At 50.9% G+C, this 23,912-nt stretch overlaps 1 protein-coding gene across 6 annotated transcripts; it reads left to right on the forward strand.

The window, feature by feature from the left end:
- Window positions 1-422: 422 nt before the first annotated feature.
- INSIG1 (insulin induced gene 1) lies at window positions 423-12,778 on the forward strand. Of its 6 annotated transcripts, none has more exons than XM_067747560.1 (6): window positions 423-578; window positions 1,251-1,683; window positions 3,344-3,468; window positions 4,687-4,853; window positions 5,168-5,267; window positions 10,879-12,778. In XM_067747560.1, exons 2-6 carry the CDS (start codon window positions 1,275-1,277, stop codon window positions 10,906-10,908), a joined length of 831 nt encoding a protein of 276 aa, XP_067603661.1. In that variant the 5' UTR covers window positions 423-578; window positions 1,251-1,274; the 3' UTR covers window positions 10,909-12,778. The 6 variants fall into 6 exon arrangements, with proteins under 6 accessions (XP_067603661.1, XP_067603660.1, XP_067603663.1 ...); XM_067747559.1 differs by having other exon boundaries at window positions 11,011-12,778; XM_067747562.1 differs by having other exon boundaries at window positions 4,687-4,843.
- The last annotated feature ends 11,134 nt before the right edge of the window (window positions 12,779-23,912 follow it).

A 23,912-nucleotide genomic window follows, 5' to 3' on the forward strand; every position in this document is an offset into this window, starting at 1 on the left:
CAGTCCCCCAGCCTGTCGACACAGCCCCGCAGCGCCGTGCATCGGTCCGCCGTCGAGCATTCCCCGCATTCCCGTCCATCGGTCCCCCAGCCCGTCGTCCCCTCCCAGCTCCGTCCTTCGGTGTGTCCGTACCCTCCCCCACAGCCCCGTCCGTCAGTCCGGCCCCGTCCGGCCCCCCGCCCCCGTCCGGCTCCCCCCGTCCGGCTCCCCCCGTCTGGCCCCCGGCGCCGTCAGTCCGCCGTCCGTCCGCGCTCCCAAGTCAGTGCGCCGGACGCAGGGCTGCGGTGGCGTGTGATGACGTCATATGGGTCGCCCGCCCCCGATTGGTCGCGGCCGCCTCACCAGACCGCGAGCGGACGGGCGCGCGGGAGGGGCGGGGCGCGCGGTGGCCACGCCCCCTGGCGCTTGGGGCGGGCGGCGGGCCGCGGCGGGGTCACATGACCCGGGGCCCCGCCGCCCGCCTTATAAGCTGCGCGGCGAGCTGAGCGCCGCGGGCTCAACTCCAGGCGGTTTGGGCCGTGACGCTCCTCGGCGATCTTCTCCCTCGGCGAGCCCGCGGGCGGGCGCCCCTCAGCCAGGTACGCGAGGCGCAGCGAGGGGACCCAGGCCGGTGGCGGCGAGGGTGGGGTCCCGGTGTCGGGCCGGGTGGTGATGTCGGGGTGCCGGCGCCTCCACTCCCTGCAGCCGCCCCTCGAGACGGCCTTCCACTGGGATCCTCGGCACCGACCCTCGGGGCTGGGCGCACGCTCTGACCCCAGCCCGAGTCCCGGAGCGGGGGGCTGCACCCCCGACCCCAGGTGGGCTCTGCCAGTGATCCTGTCAGTTCGGAGGACCCCAGCACCTTGTCCTGGGCGGCCTGCCTCCAGGCTAGCCTGGCTGGGTCTGCCTCCTGCAGACGGACGGGGTCTGAAAAACTTCTGGACTGGACGGGCCAGAACTTCGGGGCTTATGCAGAGGGGCACTGCGGCGGGCGCTCAACGCTCAGGTGTACCTAATCCGGCTGCCGCTGAAAACAGCCTGTGCAGCTCCCAGGCGGGGTGTGTGGGCAGGGTCCTTGCAGCCCTCCCCCGCGGTACCTGCCCGTGGGCTCCCCTGAGCGGCTGACTCCGAGGGCCTTGGGGGTTTCCCTGGACGTACCGGCGATGAAGGCGAGCAGAGCCCTCCCTCTGACCGGGCCTCCCTGGACCTGCCATGGCCTTTGGAAGTGAACTTGATCGGGGTTCCACCTCCACACCCCCTTTTCCTTCTAGGAAAGCCTGTCACACTGGTGGCTGATGCCCAGACTGGACGACCACCCCTGGAGCGGTCCCTGCGCTAAGGGCGCGAAGCACAGAAGCCACCTGAGGGCCAGTGCCAGAGGGCTGGAGGCCAAAGTGGGAGAAATGATCACCTCCTCAGTGTCAGGCCCCTCTCCCCTGGTGGCCCACAGTGCCCGGGTCGCTGACCCGGCTCACGGGCCCGGGAGCGCTGCTGTGGGAGGCCATGGCAGCAGCGGCCACATCACCAGCTGGCATCACCACCTGGTACAAAGGAGCCTGGTGCTGTTCTCAGTGGGCGTGGTCCTGGCCCTGGTGCTGAACCTGCTGCAGGTCCAAAGGAACGTCACCCTGTTCCCTGAGGAGGTCATCGCCACCATCTTCTCCTCCGCCTGGTGGGTTCCCCCGTGCTGTGGGACAGCAGCTGGTGAGTAGAAACTGAAGATGTTTGGTTAAGAACGATTTTCAGCCTCTGAGAACCGTTCGTTTGAAAATCGAACCATCCGCAGAGGGGAAGTGTGCATCTCCAGTGATTGTATTTAGAGAAGGAGGCGGGGGGAGAGGATGGTGATCCGCAATGCCAGTCTCTGGAGGCTGGAAGAAGCCCAGCGATTGGGGACCAGGTGGGGAGATGATTGGCTGTTTAACGCTTGTGCCAGGCTGACCGAGGTCCTTCCCTCTTACTGATCCGGCCCTGAGGACAGTGTTGGGGGAGCCCGCAGCTGTCATCCCGAGCGAGCTGTGCGATTGGCCGCTGGCAGAACTGGTGAGCGAGGGAACTGCAGTGCGATTGGCTGCCCCAGCGAACATGCTACAGCGCTGGGTAACTGAAAACAAACCGTCACGTGGGCCGAGTGGGCAGAACTGCTGCCCGAGCGGCCTCCCACACTTCCTTTTTCGGGATGCCCGTGAACGTGCCAAAGCCAGGCCTTCCCCCTAAAACGTTGGGCTCCACAGATGAAGGAAAACAAATCCCCTGTTCAGAGTTCATACTGCAGTACACCTGGCCAGCCACAAAACATGACCCAGGGTTAGCAGTCTAAATTGTGGACAGGCGGACTGTCTTTTTTGAGTAGAATTTCTTGGTCATTTGGCTGGTTTTATAAACTTGCTGAATTGGTCTCAGCTCAGGTCACAGTACTTCTCTGGTCACACAGCATTCACTGATTAGCAAACATTTGTCAGATGCTTTCTGTAGCACCAGCTCTCCCAGCTGTTGGCAGTACAGAGTGAGCGGACTGCCCCTGTCAAGCATCCTGGTCTGGCGGGCAGAACAAGCGTGTACCTAAGTGACCACGGTGCTACAGGAGGGATGCCCTCCTGTCTGCTTCGTAGCTCATGTTTATGGACTGCTTACCTTGCAGTTTTATATGTTTTGCTTCCTTTCGTCCTTACAAAAGGACTCTGCCGTAGCTCCATTTTACAGACGTGGAAGCTGAATTACAGAAGGTTAAGCAACCGTGCCCAAGGGGACGCAACTGTTCTTAACTCTGCCTACTCCCCCCTGGAGTCTGGGTGTATCCCCTGCGCTGTGGAAACACGTTGCCTTCTCAGCACGAGGCTGGAGTGGAGAGCTGTGTTCCGGCCGGGACGTGTTATAGGAGGGATGCTGTGGTTACCAAGCGGTGGGGAGAGTGTTCTCATTTTTGTTCTTGGAAAGATAGGCTCCTGCTTTGTTTTCCTAAACCCTTTCAGTATATGGCTATACACACTGGTGCCGTGGCCTCAAGGCCCTCGTGGCAGCTCCCCTCCCCACTGTACGAAGGAACAACACTGATGCAAGCTGGAGGCCCCTGTGTAGGCACAGAAGTAGTTTGCTTATGGATAATTAACCCCTGGCTCCATTCCTTCTGTGCTTCAAACCAAAGAACTGCGATTTTATTTTAAATTTTTCGAAACAGTGATTTTTGTTTGTTTGTACTCGAGGAGAACAAAAATGTGAAATTAGTTTTAATTCAAATATCACACTGTAGCTGATAAATCTTCTAGGAGAAGGAATGGTTTGAAATATGTTAACAATTGCCACGCAGAGATCATGTCATTTTCAGCCGGTTCTCTAACGCCGCTGCCTTGTCTTTCTTCAACAGCTGTCGTCGGCTTGCTTTACCCCTGCATTGACAGTCGCCTTGGAGAGCCACACAAGTTTAAGAGGGAGTGGGCCAGTGTGATGCGCTGTGTCGCAGTTTTTGTTGGTATCAATCACGCCAGTGCTGTATCCTTCAGTGGGTGTGCTGTCCAGAGCAGCTTCTTACGTTACACGTTGAAAGTTTCGTTACTTTTAATGAGTATATATCACATCATGAGTCACTTGAACCATCTTCTTCCGAGTATGTTATTTCAAAGCACGTTGCTCAGTTTACTCTCAGCAATTTTCATAATGGTTCTTGGAGTCCTTTCAGTTCGTTTCAGGAAAGTTAACACCAGGAACACAGTGGACGTCTTCATTCAGGCCTTTCTCAGGCAGCGTCTGTTGGATCCTGAGTTCACCTTGTGAATGCCCTTTACATTTCTACCTTACACCTTCCACCGTGAAGACTTGGTTCCTGTGGCCCAGTGAGAAGTGGCGAGAGCATCACTCTTCTTGGCGGATCCTTCCAGAAGGTGGAGGAGAAGCCTGTCTGCTTCTCTGTCCCTCCCTGGCATGAGCATGCAAGGCCCAGGGCCAGTCAGAAGTGTGGCCTCGGGAATAGGGTTCTTAGCGGAGGCTAACTTCAGGATCAGGTGCTGGCGTCCACGGGTGGACGCACAAGACATGCTGCGTGTCTGTACACGGTGCATTCTTCAGGAAGACGGGCCGTGGTTTCCCAGGTCTCAAAAGATTTATGGTTTCTTTAGCACAACTAGATTATATTTTTGGAGAAAGTTAATTTTAGAGCTACTGCTTCTTAAATCTGCTCTAGCCTGATTTTAATGATAAGAATGTCAGAAAAGGGTATTATAAGAGGTCTGGGCTCTGACAAACTTGTTTCGTCCGCAGTTGGTAAGCAGTGTTGTGACGGAAGCCAGTCGTGTCTCCACCAGCTGTGACCGTGTCGTGTTGGATGCCATCCTGGTGAGGTGTCTTCTTGCAGACGTGGAGCGAAGACTGGGCTTGCTCAGTTCAACCTACTAATAAAAACAAGAAGTAAAAGGGGAACTATAGATGACTTACTAGCCAAGTATGCTGTTGGTTGAAATACCAGCAGAATTTTATATGTAGCTTTCAGGAAGTTTACTTGTAAAGTCAAGTTTTCAACCCAGGGATCCCAGAGAAGTTCCAGGTCATCTCGGTCATGGTAACCTTGTATCCAACAGATGCTCTCTGCAGCTCGCCTGGCAGCTCCTATGGATGGAGAATTATGTGGTGCACACGTAACTGTAGGCCCTGGGGCTTCTCTGGGTTTGACCATATTAAAAATCGTTACGCTTTTCCTTAACTCTGCATCGCCAGAAATTGGATTTTGCCAATAATGTTCAGCTCTCCTTGACGTTAGCAGCCCTGTCTTTGGGCCTTTGGTGGACGTTTGACCGTTCAAGAAGCGGCCTTGGGCTTGGGATCACCATCGCCTTCCTCGCCACTGTGATCACTCAGCTGCTGGTGTACAATGGTGTCTATCAGTAAGCATGTGCTCTCAAATATCACCTCCGTCCGGAAGCTGTTACTTAACTTTTTAAAAAAATACCTTCTAAGCTAAGATGTCATGTTTTTTTCTGTAATTACATAGCATAAACTTAGACATGAAATTCTCAGAAACGCTGCTTATTGTTGATTGACGTGTTAAAAATGCACCATGCGTAATTTAATGTAAAGGAAAACCCAGCAGTGGCGGTGAGCGTGGATGTCACATGCTGACGCTGCTGGTGCGCCGTGTGCCTGCCCCGCCTGCGCCGGGGAGCCGGCTGCCCAGGGGCTCACGTCTCCTTCTCTCCAGGTACACGTCCCCGGACTTTCTGTACATCCGCTCCTGGCTCCCGTGCATCTTCTTCTCGGGAGGTGTGACCGTGGGAAACATAGGACGACAGCTAGCCATGGTACGTACAGTTGTCACCTGCGTGCCCAACCGTGGTTTCCAGCTTCATAGGCTGAGTGTATGTGATATGTTACGGTTGCTGTTGATAAATATCTAGTTGAGACTCGCAACAATTATTCAGAAAAGCGTATTTAAAAAAACTAGGTACAATACCCAGGTTACTCTTTGCTAGATGATAAAGATTCAGGGAATCGTAAGCTCACAACGCACACTAAAAGGAACTAGAGTTCCACTCACGTTACAGATGAACTGCAGCTCCTGTGATAACTGGCAGAGAAAAGTTACTGAATGGCTAAATGAATGATTTATAATGAGTTTCCTCCCCGCCTTCACGCAGGTACAGATGATGCTATGCTAGGGAAAGGACCCCAGGCCAGGCCCATGAGAGTGTGGACCAGGCTGGGAGGGGGCTCAGCTTCCCTGGGTAGGCGGACTCCAGCCTGGACCCTGTCTAATAACTAAAGAGAGAGAAACGGGACCCCCGCACAGAGCCACTTCCCGAGAGCCAGAAAGACAAACGAAGTCAGGATGATTGAGCAGTTATTTCCGGGAGTTAATGGTCGACACTTGAGCGCTTTGATGAAATGTGGACATTTAACTGTCATTTTGAATAGACCTTGACTCGAGGCTTAAATAAAATGAACTAAAAAAAAAGAAACTAGAATCTTATAAGGGCCATTTCTCTCAGAGACACTCTGGGGCTTTCTCAGAAACTGACTTGGTTCCTCAGATGGTGTTTTTAGAAACAAGCCGTTTATTCGCGCCAGCTGACGGTGGCTTGGGAGGGCCAGACTGAAGGCTGCGTGGCTGTTTCATAAAAATGGAAGTAATTTCAAAAAGGTAGAATTTGTAATGTGTTCCACCGGCTCCTGAGCCCAAATCCTTGCCTCCCGCCCTTTTGTGACTCTGTGTGGATCTGCTTTTGCCAAAACGAACAGACTCAATTGAAAAGCCTTTCTTTCTCGACCCCTCATGAGCATCAGAGGACCTGGCTCTTCTCACACTCACGGTGGCCACAGTCTCGTGGTGCCCATGTGCTGCTCCCTGGAGCCCCTTCCGGTTCAGAGTAGAACGAGGCCGCTTTATGATCCCTTACTGCTTTGGGATTTTTATTTTCAGTGCCATTTAGCTGAGGAGTCCTAACAGGGCTTTTGAGATAAGTTGTCTTCAACCCCCGTGACTCTTCGTGGAGTTAAAACTGACAGCATTCAGCCAGTTGGTTATAACTTCGGGAGGCTGGGCTGATGCTGCCATGCATTTATGATGAAGGTTTTTAAACAGCTTTAGTCCTTTTTTTCTTTTTTTTTTTTTTTTTGCGGTACGCGGGTCTCTCACTGCTGTGGCCTCTCCCGTTGTGGAGCACAGGCTCCGGACGCACAGGCTCAGCGGCCACGGCTCATGGGCCCAGCCGCTCCGCGGCATGTGGGATCTTCCTGGACCAGGGCACGAACCCGTGTCCCCTGCATCGGCAGGCGGACTCTCAACCACTGCGCCACCAGGGAAGCCCAAGGGTCTTTTTTGATAGAGGTAGACACTACACATCATGCACAAGCTCCTAACACCTAGAAATGGTTGAAGGTAACTTATTTTACAAGAGTGGCACAATCACACCTTTGGTCACGACGCTGAATGAAGGTGGGTTTATCAGCGATCATTCCATCCTTGTCGTAGGCATTTTCGTTTTTGAAAAGATGAAAGTTTTAAACCTAACTTCAGATAGCTGGCATAATTGTAATTCTCCCCACTTAAGCTTTTTCTTCTTTTTCACTCTTTAAAGTTGGGGAAAAACTTGTATTTGGATGTTACTGTTGTGTCTTGATACTGGAGGAGGGTGATGAACATCCCAGGTCATCAAAGGGAAACGACCCTCCCGGGTCTCTGAGCCCAGCGCTCCTGCCATATTTTCATCCATGAAAATGTGAACCCTTATGCCTGGATCCCAGCTGAAGGGGGAAACGGCAGGCCCCTTCCAGCCGGAGGAGCAGTCACAGCTGGTTTTCCCGACTCCCCCCTCTGGCTGCTGCGTCCAGCATGGGTCCTCGGAACAGATGTGGTAGCGGGCGCCCGCTGCCGGCTGCTCCAAGGGAGAAAAGAGCTAAGTCCCTTTTCTCCAGGTTTCCAAACCCAGCGGAGGGCACAGTCAGTGTGAATGAAGGCAAAACGATCGCACATCACGTCACAGCTGTGTTTCTGCCAGAAGTCAGGCGAGCGAATGAGGGAGACTTACTCCTATGAGTTGCTTGAGGCCTGAGATTGAGGAACCAGGTTTAAGTAGTTTAAAGGATCGGTCAGTCGGATTGGCAAAGGCGTGCAGCACTTGCTCCCAGGGTAGGGAACAGGACAGGGGGTGTGTAAAGGAACGAAAGTGGCGATTTCTGAGAAGGAGAACTGCAGGTAGTTTGGGTTTTTTTCTCTTCTGCATTTTTTAAATTTACAATGAAAACATTACAGTTGACCTTTGAAGAGCACGTGGATTGGGGCACCAGCCCTCCAAGAAGTTGAAAATCTGAATGTAACGTAGAGTCAGCCCTCTGCTTCCGTGGATTTAACCAACCGCAGACCACGCAGCGCTGTAGCATTTACTATTGAAAAAAATCCGCATGTAAGTGGAACCGTGCTATTCAAACCCGTGTTGTTCAAGGGCCAGCTGCACTTGTAGAAGCAGAAGCACTAAGGTGCGTACAGGAGCTTGTGACAGGTCTCTCAGCGGATGGATGTGTGTCAGGAGGTGGGCAGACCTGCTGCTGTGCCCTGTTGAGATCGTTTACGTGGAGGTCATGCAGGACTCTGGTCCCTCTGCCTCTGTGCTGTCTGTTCACTGGGAGCAAAGCCTTGGCCTTGGGTTGCGGATGACAAGGCAGCGAATCAGTCCCCCCACAGCTCCCAGACTCTCATCCCTACCCCAGCAGCCCCTCCCTGAGTCTGTCCAGACTGGTCTCTGCCTTTCTGTTTCTCTCTTCTTCCATCCTTCAAAGTATCTGTAAACGAACCTACCCCGAAAGCAGTAGAGAATCTTAATAAAAGTCCGCCTTTGCCCAGCAGGAAGTGTGTAGCCTTCACACCCAGTTCTGCTGACTCTTGAACCTCTCAACCTCCTCTTAGCAAATCCTCGGTCCACTTCGGCTTGAACGGAGGATGCTGCCTTGCTTGCCACCCCCGCGGGCTGGCAGGCAGCCTTTCTAAAGCATGCTGTCGCAGCAGTAAAAGATAAGTGCGTGAAGCCAAAACTGTATTTTTCATGAGAAGAGAATTGGAAGTGTAGGAAATTAAATGTGCTTCAGATTATATCAGAGCTGAAGAATGAAAACTCCATTTATACTAAGCTTTGTTTTAGAAAACTGTGGCTCCCCACGACATTGAGTGTCCCTGCCCAACTGTAGTTCTTCCCAGGACCTTTTGTTGCGTGGGCTTTCCCCACCAAGCAGCAACAGGTGGACGTGGCGGGCTGGAGCGAGGACACTGCAGTAAAAGCATCTGCAGGTGTGGCTGATACCCTCCTCCACCTGCCTGGCCACTGCAGTTGCAGATCCCAGTCACCTGGAGAAGGTCCCGGGGGCCTGGGCTGCGGGGACCCTAGCACGTAAGCCAGGGCCCCTGAGGCTCGTGCATCCTAACACACTGGGATGTGTGCCCTGCTGTTGTGTATTTGTGTCCAAGAATTGTTAACCTCATGTTTATTCTCTTTGGGGAGTCTTGAAAGTTTAGGCTGGGACAGACTGGCACCTTGCTAGAATCTTTCTCACCCAAAAAAGTCTTTAAAAAGAGCAAGTTAAACATTTTCTTTTTAAAGAAGGAGTTAAAATACTTAAGCCAAGTCTTTATTTTCTTTCTTCAAAGAAAGGGAAAAAATTAACATCTTATTTGTGAAAGTGAGCTTATTCTTTGTTAAGAATTTGAAAGCTCATTTCCATCCTTAAAACCCAGGAAATGGCTCAGTGCCTTAGAAATGGGATTGGTCAGCACCGCCCATTTCTTTTCCTCTGGCTGTGCCGCTGGGCCCTTAGACAGAAGATGGATCTGAGGTGGTATTTTAGGGGCGGTGTTTAAGAGTGAATTCTTGGTTTAAAACTTCACCAAGTAAGGCTTTTGTGGTGGGACGTGATTCGAGTGAAGAAGATGAAGGTCTGAAGGTGGAGACCTTAGGTGGGCGCTGGTCAACACAGTGACCAGAGCTGCCCGAGTCCAGTGCGACATGGCTGTGTTCCCTCTGAGGGTGACCGTCCCAGCGCCTCTGCACCCCTCCCCCTCGCGCCTTCTCAGTTCCCACTGCCCTTAAAAGAAATATGGTTACCATCAAGGGCAGCCATGCCCCAAACCTACAGGTTGGCTTTGCTTGAGTGTTAAATGGTCCGAGGGGCTTTTTCTTTGTGGTATTCGTTGTCAGCCTGCATGTTTAAAAGTGAGTCCGTAGCATCATTTTATAGAATCTGTATCTGTTGCTGTTTGTAGCTTAGTCTTTTCTCAAAAAAAGTAAGGCTTCCAGCTGCCACGGCGAAGAGCGTGGCCCTGCTTCCTGGGGCCCAGGCCCCGGACACCTGGTTACAGGTGCGCTTCCCTGGCACGTGGAATTCAGTTTGCCTTTCCTGTTTGCCATCCAGTGGCTGCTGGTAGTAATAACAACATTAATTAGCACTTCTGTTGCACTCAAGGTGTTGTGATAAATAGTTTCACTGTCAGCTGAGTCCTGTAACAGCAGTCTGGAGGTAGGGACTCTTGTCAGCCCGCTTTAGAGATAGGGAAATACAAACTCAGGAGGCTGACCACCTGCCTGAGTGGGTGCAGCACAGGGCTGGAGCTGGGCGCCTCGGGAGCGCGCAGAGCTGCCCTTGCACACCGCTCCCCACTCCACTTGGCCGGCCAGCTGCTAAGCCAGAGGTTAGAACGTGTGCTGGGGCTCTGGCTCCGTGGCAGGAGGCGTGGCGGTCTCTCCTCATGCAGCCCCGTGACCTCAGGAAGGTCATCTGGTCTTGGATCTGCTCCTCCAGTGGAACATCTGTCCTCTGCTGAGGACCGACCAGGCCGGGCCTGGACAGCGGTGACAAGTGCAGGGTTCACCTCCCTGAATTTCTGTACAGGTCAGTGAGGAAGCGTGTGTAGAAACGGCTCCTGAGCTGTTACACCCTCCACCTCGCCTGAGAGGGACGGGCCCTGTTTTCTGGGTGAAACAGTGGCTCCTAGCTCTCCTAGCCCCGGACAGGGAGAGGACCGCGGTGGGGTTGTTGGAGCTTGTCTGCTGCTCCGCATTTCTCGTCTCCATTATCTTATCCGACTCAAAGGAATTTTTTATCTTTCACTTTTTAGGATCGGCTTAATTGCTAATTAAAATATGTATACATTGGGCTTCCCTGGTGGCGCAGTGGTTGAGAGTCCGCCTGCCGATGCAGGGGACGCGGGTTCGTGCCCCGGTCTGGGAAGATCCCACATGCCGCGGAGCGGCTGGGCCCGTGAGCCATGGCCACTGAGCCTGAGCGCCCGGAGCCTGTGCTGCGCAACGGGAGAGGCCACAACAGTGAGAGGCCCACGTACCGCAAAAAAAATAATAATAATAAAATAAAATATGTATACATTTAGTGCTGATTTTCTCTCGCTCCTTTTTCTCTTTTTGCATGTAGGGTGTTCCTGAAAAGCCGCATAGCGACTGACTCTTCAAACCCACTGACCCTGAAGAATGGCAAGATTTGGGAGGAAATCTGGGATACTGGATTGTGACAAAGATTATCTTTTTTCCTCAATAATCTTTCTAGATTGGGCTGACTGTACAAGTGACTCCTGGAAAACAGTTCACCTGTTTTAGAGCAGCAGACTGGGAAGATGACCACTTGTGTTGAGATGTCACCTTGCCTGATGGCATTCACGCCTGGGTCTGCTCAGGAGGCCCCAAGTGCAGGCCGGCCGGCTGCAGGGTCCCGAGGATTCGGTTTCATGTGTCATTAAAAGCAAGTTGCCATATTTCCAAGCCTTGAACCTAAAGCCTAACTACCAGCTCTGGTTTTGTATCAGCGCCCAGGGGAGAGCTTGATGGTGCTTACAAAGATGAAGTGTGATAAAATAGGAATATTACTTATCCAAAAGATTTCTAAAATAGGGTTGTGTAGAAAAAGAGAAAGGCAGGGGCGGCGAGCTTAGGGTGGCAGTGCCGGGCGCCCCGTCCCGCAGCTGCGCACGTGTCCCAGCGTACGGCCGTGCTTTTCATTCCTCCGTGGAGTCGCATGTAGACAATCTTACCGAGAGCAGAAGGCGATGAGAGGTCATCGTTCTGCACTGTGATGTGCTGGAATGTCCACCTCAGTATTTATGCAGTTTATCCAGAATCCGTAATCGTCTAGGAGGGGCACCTGCCTGCCGTGTGTCTCAGTCTTAGTGAGCCAAAATCGTGTGTTTCTTTGATACTCCAGAACAGAGACGCCTGTTCTTCCCCCCGCCCTACGGGATCTGCAATCTGTGATTGCCTTGTACAAAGCAGAGTGCGCATGCCACTGCACTGAGCACCTGGTGTTTCCAAATACTCGAAGACGCGGCGAGCACAGTGTGTCCACTTAACGGCACAGGCCGCGCCTGTCAGACCCAGTTTGCAAGTACTGGGTCTTCGACTTCAAGTGCAATGTATATGAAAACCAACCTGAGCCTTGTGCCCTCGCAAATATTTATTTTTTTAACGTATGAGGTGTTACAGAGGGCTCTCCATTTCAGTGCTGCATGGGGGCAAGATTCAGCAACAGCCCCTCTCGGCTGTGCAGCTACTTCGTTGCTGTGCTCTCCACCGAGCCGGTCCTTTGAAATACTCCAGTTTTGTGCGTTTAGTAAACTTGTAATTTTTACTCACAAATTTACCTTTTTGTATTTTGCAATTTAAATGTTTTGGTTGTTTTACACTCTGTGAACATGGCTGGATGAAAAGACTCCTTCCCCCTGAGCAGCTGGCGGTCAGAGCCACTGCCAGCAGCCGTGGGCTGTGCTCTCAGCTCCCCTCACGTGATGGTCCTCGTTGCAGTTGGGTTTTGTTTTGAGGAAAATATCCTGGAGTAAATTTTAGGTTACTGTAGCTAATTTGTTATAGAGGAATTTTGTTTAAAAGAAAATAGGATCATTCTGAACTTTGCAATGACCCCCTTACACATTTTTCTGAAATCACACAGCTATGTGAAAAGAGTTTTCAATGAGGCTATCAGCATTTTATGAAAAACCAGAAGTTATTAGATGAGAGCAGGCATTGAATCTTTCAAATATACTTGATCATGCACAGTGAGTATTTTTTTCTCTTAAACTGGAAATAAATCTATACCTGTTAGAAACAATGTAGCCAAAAGATGTGAATCTGAAGAATTTTGTTGCCGATACTTTATAGCGAGTGTATGAACCAAAGCCATCTGAGTCTGTAGAATGTCAACTAGTGTGAACACGCTTTGCACTACGCCAGGTTTGAACATTAGCGGGATCCACATTCACACCAAGTTTTCAGCATTGTGTTCTTTTGCATTCATTTTTTACTTTTATTAAAGGTTCAAAACCAGCCATCGTATTTATGGGTTTTTCTTTAAAAAGGCGGCGGATTCTCTCTGTAGGATATTCAGATTTGGAATGGAAGAATATTTTATAGCTTTTCAAAATGTACTAAGTTTCAACACAACCTCTTGGGAAACTTCGTTTTCCTCCTGGTGGAAAGTGACGTGTAGTTCAGACCAGTTTAACTTCCTCCTGCCCCTCCCACTGACCCTGGGAGGTTGGGCGTCTTCTTGGGCCTTGCTTTGTCCTCTCCCAGGAATGCTATCCTCTCTCTCTGGGAGAGAGGGCCCTTTCTCCCTGTACTAGAAAGTGGGGGGGGAGGGTCTGGACACCCAGAAAACAGAGCCCAGGGAAAGGGAAGAGCATCCAGCCCAAGTAACAGCCAGCATGTCCAGGGGCCGCGAGTGGCAGGCCACACGGCAGAGGAGCAGCGCCCTGCCCCAGGTCCACTTCCCTCGGTCCCTGCCGGATGCAGAGCCGCCCCGGGTGACGAAGCTGTCAGGGCCCCGCCACACACGCTGCCCTCCGCACAAGTCCGCTGAATGCCTGCTCTACCAGCGCCGGGTGCTGGGCTGGACGAGAGTCAGAACTGGCCTCAGAGGCTCTCCTCCCAGGGCCCCAGTGCCAGGCCGGGGGGGGGGGGGGCAGGTGTGAAGGTACCTGTCTCACCCACTGAGACAGGTAGGTGTCTCACCCACTGAGACAGCGAAGAGTGGGTGCTGTTTGATTCTTTAATTAGAGAAGTAACAACTGTGCGCAGTTTGGCACCCAGAGCAGCCCGAGAAGCCATCCTGCACGACCCACACCGTCCCAAAGGTGAACCAGGGCCCGGTGCTGCGGGAAATGCCCTGGAATTGCCCTCTCCCCCGAGCGATGTTGGCAGGGAAGCTTGAGAAGAGAACAGGCTTCTGGGAAGGGAGGCAGGGCTGGAGCTGAGCTGCGGTCCTTGGTTCCGCTGACTCTTCCCCGAAAGCAGAGGGACAAGAGGACGCCTGTCCCACCCTCCCCCACGAACCCACCCCCGCCCGCCCCGGCAACTATGCGACGCAGCTTTGCAGAAGTTATTTTCAGTCGTGAAATAGCGTTGCAATGGCAGTAGAGAAAGCCCTCCCCTTGTTATACTCAACCCGATACATTTATAATACAGTCCAGACCCGTGAGTTTCTCCTGCATGGAACACAGAGCTGTTCATGTACAGAAAACCGAGAGCTGCTACATTTCCCTCACCACAGAGACTGGAAGACTTTGCCTGAGATTGATCCAGTTCATGAGGCTCTAACAGGGTAATGCCTGCTCTGAGCTGGCCTAAGCCTTGTTTCAGAGTAAGTTTGGGGACTGAAACGTTTCCTGGAATTGCTCTGGTCTGTGAGCAGGTGACTGAATATCCCATTTCACTAAAGGTACACAAAAGATTTCCGCGTCCCGTCTCTTCAGCTGCTAAAGCGAGGCTGAGTGAAGAGGAGCTCAGGATGGGGACGAGGGCACTGTGTTTACTTAGCCAGTTTTCAAAGTCTCCTGCGATCTTACCTGAGGAGTGTTTCTGGCAGTTCATCTAAAGACCTGGATTAGACATAATCAAGTCATCTGGTGCCCGGGAACTACCCACCCTTGAATTATAGACACTCCCTTTATGTTGGTGGTAAAAAGAGAGGAGCGAAGGGGGCCTATTTAAATCTAAACTTGCTTTTTCTACTTCATGTTTTAAATAGACCTTTTGCTATGAATGTTCACTTTCTGAGAATTTCAGATGATCTCTTTGTAATAATGTAACTAGCAGATAAAGCCTTAGAGTTGGGATATACTCTGAAAAGTATTAATATTATAAAATGTTAATAAAGATACTTCAGTTCAGCTCTAACACGTTTATCTCACACACTAGGAAGCTGGCCAACTACCCACCCATCTACCACCACACTTGCTCTTGGTAAATTAGCCACAGGGGGATTTCATATTGACCCCTGAATGCCGCCAAAATATGCAAAGAAAGCACCTCCCTGGCGGCCCAGTGGTTAAGACTCTGCGCTTCCACTGCAGGGGGCTTGGCTTCGATCCCTGGTCGGGGAACTAAGATCCCACATGCCGTGTGGTGTGGCCAAAAAAACGCGAAAAAAACAAAAAACAAACGAATAAAAAAAAAACACCCAGAACACGAAAATATGCAAAGAAAGATGCAAGAAATCTGCATCCAAGGCCTAGGACCCAAACTTGGTCCTTTGTGGATTTTCCGTGTAGATCTTCAGAGATTCACACCTGAAGACTCTCTTACTGGACAATTATAACACGAGTGCCTGGTACAAGGCCGACTGGTCTGGAAAGAGCGGATGTGCTGAGACAGGGCGGGAGTTCCTGCCTAGGTTTGTGATTTAAGACGAGACGGTAGCATGTGAAAAGCACTATCGCATCACTATTTTCATCCATTAGCCACTGTTTTTCTAGTGTGTTGGCTCCTTATAAGTGCTCTACAGTTTTTGTGGTCCTGTGTGATATACATTCCCCAGTTCAGGAACACAAGACAGCCAAGGACAATGAGTTAAAAGTCCCCTAAAGTAATTTTCTCATTAGAACCTATAGCTCTTCGTGTTTGTTCTGTATCTTCTCTCGGGTAGGTTATTTTTCTGGCTGTGTCGGGTCTCAGTTGCAGCATGCAGGATCTTCCGTTATGGCGCGTGGGCTCCAGAGCACATGGGCTCTGTAGTTTGCGGCACACAGGCTCTATAACTGAAGCACGCGTGCTCAGTAGTAGTGGCACGTGGCTCAGCTGGTCCGTGGCATGTGGGATCTTAGTTCCCCAACCGGGGATCGAACCCACGTCCCCTGCATTGGAAGGCGGATTCTTTACCACTGGACCGCCAGGGAAATCTCCTCTCAGGTAGGTTTTCTATTTGAAATTGTAGAGTTTATTTTTATTCATCCATCAGACCTCAGCTAAAGTGTCATTTTCTCACTTTCCTCATCACATCAAGCCTCCCCAAAGTTGCTAAGGCAACAGGGCCCTGTCGCCTGGCCGTGTCTGTGCTCTGGTCCTCCGTCCAGCTGTGTGCCCGTGAGGGGAGAAGTGCCTCTCTGTCAGTCATCCTGTTCTGCCCTGAGCCTCAGGGTCTGGCTCCTCATTATTATTCAGGAAGAATGCTGAATAAATCATCCACTCATCCATCTGTCAGTCATTCAACAAACATTTTCCGATAGGAGGGCAGGCACTCTGCCCACTGCCATTTTGCTGCCCAGCCCTCAGGCCCCTCCAATCTGCTGGGAAGCTAAAGTTGTTAGGACCACTCACAAAATGAGAGATCGGGGTAGGGATGGGAGGAGGGCTCCTCCGAGCAGAGTTTAGTGCAGGCGTCGTTTCCAACAACAGCGTCGGTTTGCTTTCCTCACCGCCCCCTAACGAGGGTCTTCCTGCCCTGGGTTATTGTGTCACCGGCGCCCCAGCTCGGGGAGGTGACCCGGGCGTAGGGTCAGACTGCGTTGGGTCCTCCTTGCCCTCAGCCTCGCTGCCAACCCTGGGTAGCTCCCACTGCTGCCAACTCAGAGGCTGTCACTAGGGCCTGGGGCCACCGCCCAGCTGCTTGCTTGTCTTTCTCACGTGCACACTGACGCCCTCAGAATTTGTCTTTTCACTGCAGAACGCTGTGTACTTTGACAGGTGACTGACATCCTGCCGCCCTTCAGATTGTGTCTCATTTGCCACCTGACGGCTCTCAGACCCATCCTAACTCTCCTGGTGACCCCATGCCAGTGTGAACAGCTGGCATCACCCTTCCCCTAATTTTGCGTCGATCACATTAGTTGCCAAGACCCAGCTAGGGCAAGGGGAGCGCCAGCAGATAAGCTCCGAAAAAGGGCCCAGGGTGAGGCGGCGGCTTGACAGGAGCCCCTCAGTCAAGTCAGCTCCTAATGAATTGCTTCCTGCAGCCCCAGAGGCAATCAATAGTCCTCCACGTGACCGCCTTGTCGGGCCAGTTCTGGGGAAGCCCGCTGAAAAAAGGTCAACATGCCAACAAATCACTGGAAAGATCATTTCAAAGTTTCCCAGGTCCGAGGAGGGAGAGTCTGCACTTTACTCCACCTCACAGGACCAGAAACGGCCTTCGGGTCCTCTTGGAAATCCGGGCACACGGGAAAGCCCTGTCAGGGGGCTTCTCATAAAGGAAACTGTTGTGTTTCCTGAGATCCATAGACAGCTCTTTGCATTTGTTTAAATGGTCATTGAAAAACATACAAAAATGTTACCGAAAAACGTAACTCGATGTAAAAAATGTTACTCGATGTGCGCCAGAAATTATGCTGTGTGCACCGGGAGCCACATAGATTCCTGCTCTGAGGCTGGAGTCCACCTGTTCACCAAGGAGAACTAGTTTACGCTTCCGAAGACACACAGCTCTTCGGGGACCCTGTTTCTGTTTCATCTTAGCAACCCCAGTCCTTCTCCGTAACAGGTATTTGAAAGGAATTTAGGAAGGAGGAAGATGGGTAGGTAGGTAGGTTGTCAAACACTGAGCTGCCGGGCATTATGAATCCAATTTTTAACTTAAAAGAGCCCGTAGTTTTAAATCTAGCACCTGGACTTAGTACTTGGTTGTCAGTTAAAAGCACCAGGTAATCACTACCTGAGAACCCTGGCTCTCCAAGAAGGAAGAAGAAAAGTTGGGAAAGCTTCCTTTTTCCAAATAGTGTTGCCTCCTGTTTTTAATCCAAAGGCTCCTTCCTCACGGACTTGTTTCTCCAGGGATCTCACTGTCCTTCAGCCTGTGTTACGGGCTGCACTGTGTCCCCCCAAAGAAGGTAAGTGGAAGGCCTACCCCCAACACCTCAGAATGTGACCTTATTTGGAAAGAGTCTTTGAAGATTTAACCAAGTTAAGATGAGGTCACAAGGGTGGGCCCTGATCCAATAGGATTAGTGTCCTCCTCAAAAGGGGAACCGTGGGGGAATTCCCAGGCGGTCCAGTGGTTAGGACACGGCACTTTTACTGCCAGGGCCTGGGTTCAATCCTTGGTCAGGGAACTAAGATCCCACACACACACACACAACACCCCCCAAAAGGGAGAACCATGGACGCAGACAAAGTGAAGGCAGTGGGGAGGACTCCAGTGAGGACAGAGGGTTGGCCCCAAGGATGAGAGCCCTGGGGCCTTCAGAGGGAGTGTGGTCCTGCACACCTTGACTTGAGACCTGGCCTCCAGAACCGCAGGCAATAAATCTCTCGCTTTCTTTCCTGTGATTTTTACTTCTCCAGGAGCACAAAAGGATGTTCTATGTATTCACGCATTTCGTCTGAACGTCTAGAGTTTCTTTTCCTGTACAGTATATTGAAATCTAATCCAAATTATCCATGCCATCCTAAGGTGGGACACCCATGCTGTATTACAGATAGTTGAAAATGACAATAAATATTCACTATAGAATTCACTATGCTAGATTTCTGTTGTTTGGAAAATGCTCTTGTATGGACCCAGTTTATTTCTCAGGGAGTGGCGGAGGGCGGGGGGTGAGCTGGGTGGAGGAATGCTGCTGGGCAAATCAAATGGGAAACTAAGAGGCTCTGCTTAGTCAACAAGGAAAAGTGTGGTGGTCTTTGTAAACATAATTGGCTTAGATTAAAACCAGCACTAACCAGCTAGAACTTCAACACCCAGTGTCACGTTCTCCTGCTGAGAAGCCCAGTTAATCTCCTCTCTGCAACTGGCCCTTAGGGCAACTGACTGGCAAACAAATAAAATAGGGAAAGCAGAGGCGCCCTCCCCTGGGGACACCTCACCCCAGGCTCCACCCAGGTTTGGCAGCCAAATCCCCTGTCCTACTGCCCTACAGTTCTCCCTTCCCGGGGCCCAAAGACACCCCAGCCGTAGAAATACATGGCTGGAATGCTCTTCTATTATTGGGAATGTGATCACAGTATAGAGGAATGTCTCAGGGACCGTCCACACTCTCCGCTTTCCCACCTCCCCTTCACAGCTGAGGAGCTGACCGCCCAAGAGGAGACTGGACAGGCAGAGTCTGTGGCCACTGCAGCCCTGTGTCCAAGCCCAAGGTCACGGTAGCCCACGTCCACCTCTCTGGTAACTCCCGGCTCCTGCATTCAGTCCAAGCAGCCCCAGGTGCCCAAGCTGTTCCCCCTGCTGGTGAGCCCCAGCCCTGACTCCTGGGCCAGGCACTGCTCCTAGTGACTCTGGCAGGCAGTGCAGCCAAGGGTGCGGGTGCTTCCCTGTCTCTCCCTCCCCTGCACCGGGGCACCCTGTTGCCTTAAAAGAGGTGGTGGGGATGCTTCTGTGCTCCCCTTGGGAGCACTGTGTGACCCAGTTCACATCACTGGGCCTCCCCTGGCAGCCCACGCCTCGTCCCAGACATGACCCCAGGGGCCGAAGCACTGACCTTACTGATGGCAGAAGCCTGTGCTTCTGGGGAAGCCCACGCACTTCCTGCCGCCCTCCTGGGCTCTGATAGGAGTCCGCCTAGTAAGTGTGAGCTGACATCTCACCATGGTTTTGATGTGCATTTCTCTGACTTTAGTGATGGTGAGCATATTCCATATCCTTACTGGCTATTTGTATACCATCTTTAGAGAAATGTCTATTCATGGCCTTTGCCCGGTTTTTAATCCAGTTAATTTTGTTGTTGTTGAATTCCAGGAGTTCTTCATATACTCTGGGTATTATCCCCTTATCTGATATATTATTTGCAAGTATTTTTCCCATTCTTAGCTTGCCTTTTCACTCTTTTGTGTTCTTTCATGTACAAAAGTTTTTAAGTTTGAGGTAGTCCTATCTGTTTTTTCTTTTGTTGTTGGTGTGTTTACCGTTGTGTCTGAGAAATCGTTGCCAAGTCCAAAGTCACGAAGATTTTCCCCTGTGTTTTCTTCTAGAAGTTTTATAGTTTTGGGTTTTATGTTCAGGGCTCTAATCCATTATGAGTTAATTTTTGTATATGGTGTTAAGATAATGGCCCAGTTTCATTCTTTTGCACGTGGATATCCAGTTTTCCCAGCACCATTTGTTGAAGAGACAGTCCTTTCCCCATTGAGTGGTCTTAGCACCCTTGTTGAGATCATTGACCATATACACAAGGGTCTATTTCTGGGCTCTCTATTCCCTTCCATTTTCAATCTGTCTATCTTTATGCCATTACCACACTGTTTTGATTACTATAGCTTTGTAATATGTTTTGAAATCATAAAGTGTGAGTCCTCCAACTTTGTTCTTGTTTTTAAAAATTGTTTTGGCTATTTGGGGTCCCTTGAGATTCCATTTGAATTTTAGGGTTTTTTTTCAATTTCTGTGAAAAAATGCCATTGAGATTTTGATAGAGATTGGGTTGAATCTGTAGATGACTTTGGATAGTATTGAGATCTTAACAATGTTAAGTCTTCCAATCTACGAACACAGGATGTTGAAAACTATGCTTTTTACTCAACAGTGTATCATGAATATCTTTTCATGTCAACCACTCAAATTCATTCATCTATTTATTCAATGAGTGTTTGGTTTTTTTTAAAGTGCCATGTTCTAGGCATTCTGAGATATACTGGTGAACAAAACAAAGATTCCTGCCTTCTTGAAGCCTCTTTTCTAGCCAGAGGACATGGACACTAAACACTGAAGAAATTAATGATATAATATTTTAGGAGATGACAAGTGCTATGGGGGAAAAAAGCAGAGCAGAGTCAGGAGAATTAGGAGGGAGGGTGGGCAGGTGGGTTGCAATTTTAAGTAGGTTGGTTGAAATGAAAACCTCACTAAGAAGGTGGCTCAGTCCCTGTTCCCTGGAAAACACAGCCTGAAGTGAGGTGTGGTACTGATGCTTCTTCCTGGGCAGGAGCAATCCCAGGGCAACAAGGGTGAGGATGGGAAGTGAGGTGGGGAGGGCACAAAGCCAGGGGAGCTCAAGAAGCTGAGTCAGGGCTGAGCCCGCTTTGTTTCAGGCCAGGGAGCTGCACGTGGGGCTCCAGCCACACGGGACACCTCCAGGCAGGTTGTATGGAAAAGCCATGCTTGGGGACGGTCCACTGGAGAGGGAGGGAGGAATCTAGCTGCCCGCTCTCTGCCGCCTCTTTGAGTTGCGGTCGGCTCCACGGAGTTCTGTCCCCCGTCTCTGTACTGTGTCACCTGGACGGCAGCTTCTGCAGGAAGCCGACCCCTTGCCTCGGACTTGGTGCTTCATCTGGGACCCGAGAGGGTGGGAGGGACCAGAGACTCCCGGCGCGGCTGGCCAGCCTCAGACAGGGCCCCCTGGCCACACGGGTCGGTCTCCAAGTGGCAGAAACCAGGCAGGTGGGCTCAGGTCGAGATCAGGTGAGGTGTGTCTGACTCAGACCATTTACTGCATTACTCTCAGGGGATCGCTTCCTTTTTAGTAGCCACACACCCTTTTACAGAGTAAATTTTAGACTACTTAAGCGGCCCCTTCTAGGGAGCAGCTGGGTCATCTCCGGTGGTTCTCCATCACTACCAACGGTCAGGCAGGCACACGTGTCTGCGCTCCCTTGCCACCTTGCCTAACTGCCTCAACCGCCAGCGCTCTAGAAGCAACACTTCCGGGTTTATAGCATATGCACATCTGATTTTTGAACAGATACTGTGAATGTTCCCGTCAATGTGCTGTCCCTGTTTACACTCCCACGCCTGGGAATCTCCCACCTGTGTTGACATGCGGAACCACTTCACCTTCAGTGTTTGCCAATCTACAGGTGAAAGTGGTTCCTCTTTTTTACCTTGCAGTTCGCTGATCACCAGTAGACTGAACCTTTGAGTATGTTTATTAACCATTTGTATTTCTCCTGCGAATTTTCTGATCAGCTTCTGGCCCATTTTTCTACAAGGTTGTTTGTTCTTTAGTTGTTACTATTTCTCACTTCTAGGGCCTATCTGCGTATTAGGAGTGTTCACGCTGTCTTTCTGCACAGTGGACCGTATGTCCTGGCTTCCTGGGCCAGTCCCAGCTCCTGCCTATTTTCTTGGCATAATTACTAATAGCTCCGCCTTTACACTCCAAAGTGCCTGAGCTGGAGTGATAAACAGTATCTAACGTAACACCCTGGTTCCATATGGCTCTCTCTAGGTTCCCGAGTCTTATTTACAAAGACCAAGTATAAGAACACATTAATAGACTGTCTATAAGTTGAGGAAGCTGTCACTGGAGGTAAACATTTCAATTCTCCTTTGGAGGAGCTCTTAGTTTTAAGAAAAATCACCAGATAGACCCTTCAGCCATCTATATACAATACATTGTTATATTACTTAGCATGGATAATCAGTAAATGTTTGCTGAATCAATGAACAAATGGATGGAGGAACCAAGCAATAGGAGTTTCTGATGATTAAGTGTTTAGTTGAAGGTGAAACGGTGGGAACGGACCAAAGAAAAATCAGATCTGAATCAAGGGCTTGAACTAAGCAGAACGAAGCACCCCCTAACCTGCCCCCCCCCCCGCAAGTGTTCTGAAGAACAGAACCTTCTGCCGCATACTGTACCAGCCACACGCTCTGTTACGCAATCAACAATCTCAGAGAGCTCGGAGAAGCAGCCAGAGTACATGAGAAGTTGGGTGGATGGGGAGCCAGGGCCTCCTCACCACTTAGCGCCCAGAAACACAGCGGCGTTTGTTCTGGAGCCTGACGGACGGGCACGCTGAAGGTACTGATGATGAAGCCCTTGTTGAAAGCCACGGGTCACTCCAAGTGACCATGGAGTGGCCAGCACGGAGGCCACAGCACTGAAGCTGATAATGACCAGCATGCCCACAGAAGATCTACTGGGGCCTCGATGTGCACTGGCTACTGTGTTAGGACTTGGTCTATACCATCTCGCTTAATCCTCATAATAACCTGATGAAGTAGAGACTACTCCCATTTTAAGATTAGGAAACAAGGCACAGAGAGGTCACATAACTTGTCCAAGGAAACACAGCAAACGGCAGAGCTGGGGTTAGTCGTAACCACAGGTCAGAATAAGAGTAGCTTGTGTACCTCAACAGTTTTTCAACACAGATGAAAACCTGGGGGCCAAGAATGAGTAGAGCAAAGACGACAAGCGAGTGCCTGGTCTAAAAGCTTCAAAGGACTGACTCACAGTCCATTTTCATGGAAATGCCTCTACAGACTCTGCAACTTCTAAGTCATATTAACTTTTAAAACACCCTTTCAGAACCTAAGCCAACCCAAGTAAAGGCAGCCCTATGCCCTGGAGCTCAGGGACCAGTAATCAAGATCGAATGAATGCCTGGCCAACTTAACACTTACGTTAACAGAGAAAAGGTGTGTAACATGCAAGAACAAGCCCTCATCAGCTGCCTGTGCCAGATTTGGGGATTTGGGACGATAGCTCAAGCTGTGCCCCCTGGCCGCCCAGGCCGGGAATTTCCAGCTACTTGGCTATAGTGAAGGAACTGAAGTCGACCCCATAATCCTTGATTCACTCCGAATTATATCCAGGGGTGGGTTTTGTTGCTTTTTTTTTTTTAACTTACATCATAGCGAGGTGAGTTCTGTTCTTGTCTTGCGAACCTTGAAGGCCAAGTTCCTGAGAACTGGTATTGATGGAGCTGCACCTGTAACCGGGTTACGGGACTGGGGCTGTGACCACGTGACCCTAACGACACAACGTGCCATTCTCTCCCCTGGGTGCTGGCACCTGCCTTCGAGCTCTGCTCAGGCCCACAGACCATTAGACCCAATCTAAGCAAAGGCCTCCAAGCTACCAGGGAACAAATTCAAGCTCAGGCCCAATGGAGGAGGGTCTTCCGAGGAAGGTGCCCACAGTCACGTGGATGTTAGCAACTCCTCAGACAAAACTGTCCAACACGGGAGCCTGCATAAGCCACCTTGGGGCACTCCTGAGGGTGTCTGTGCCCTGCTCCCGCCTACACCCACCCACTTCTGTCCCACTTGTGGGGTGGGTGCAGAAACTTCACGGCAGATGTGAGCAGACACCCTGAACAGGGCCCCGTGATACCAAATTGTGAGAGAATAAACTTCTCTTGTTTTGAGCCACCAAGCTTTTGGCAAGTGGTTACAGCACCCACAAGACACTGATCTATTCCATGGTGACGCTGACCCCCCAACCCGCTCCAGAACGTCAGAATGCTTGTTACTGAGCCGAAAACAAAGCCACTGGGGAAAAATCGTAGAGAGAGCAGTTTATTAAACCA

This window comes from Pseudorca crassidens, chromosome 8 (genome assembly GCF_039906515.1).
Source record: "Pseudorca crassidens isolate mPseCra1 chromosome 8, mPseCra1.hap1, whole genome shotgun sequence".
NCBI classification, from domain to species: Eukaryota; Metazoa; Chordata; class Mammalia; order Artiodactyla; family Delphinidae; genus Pseudorca; species Pseudorca crassidens.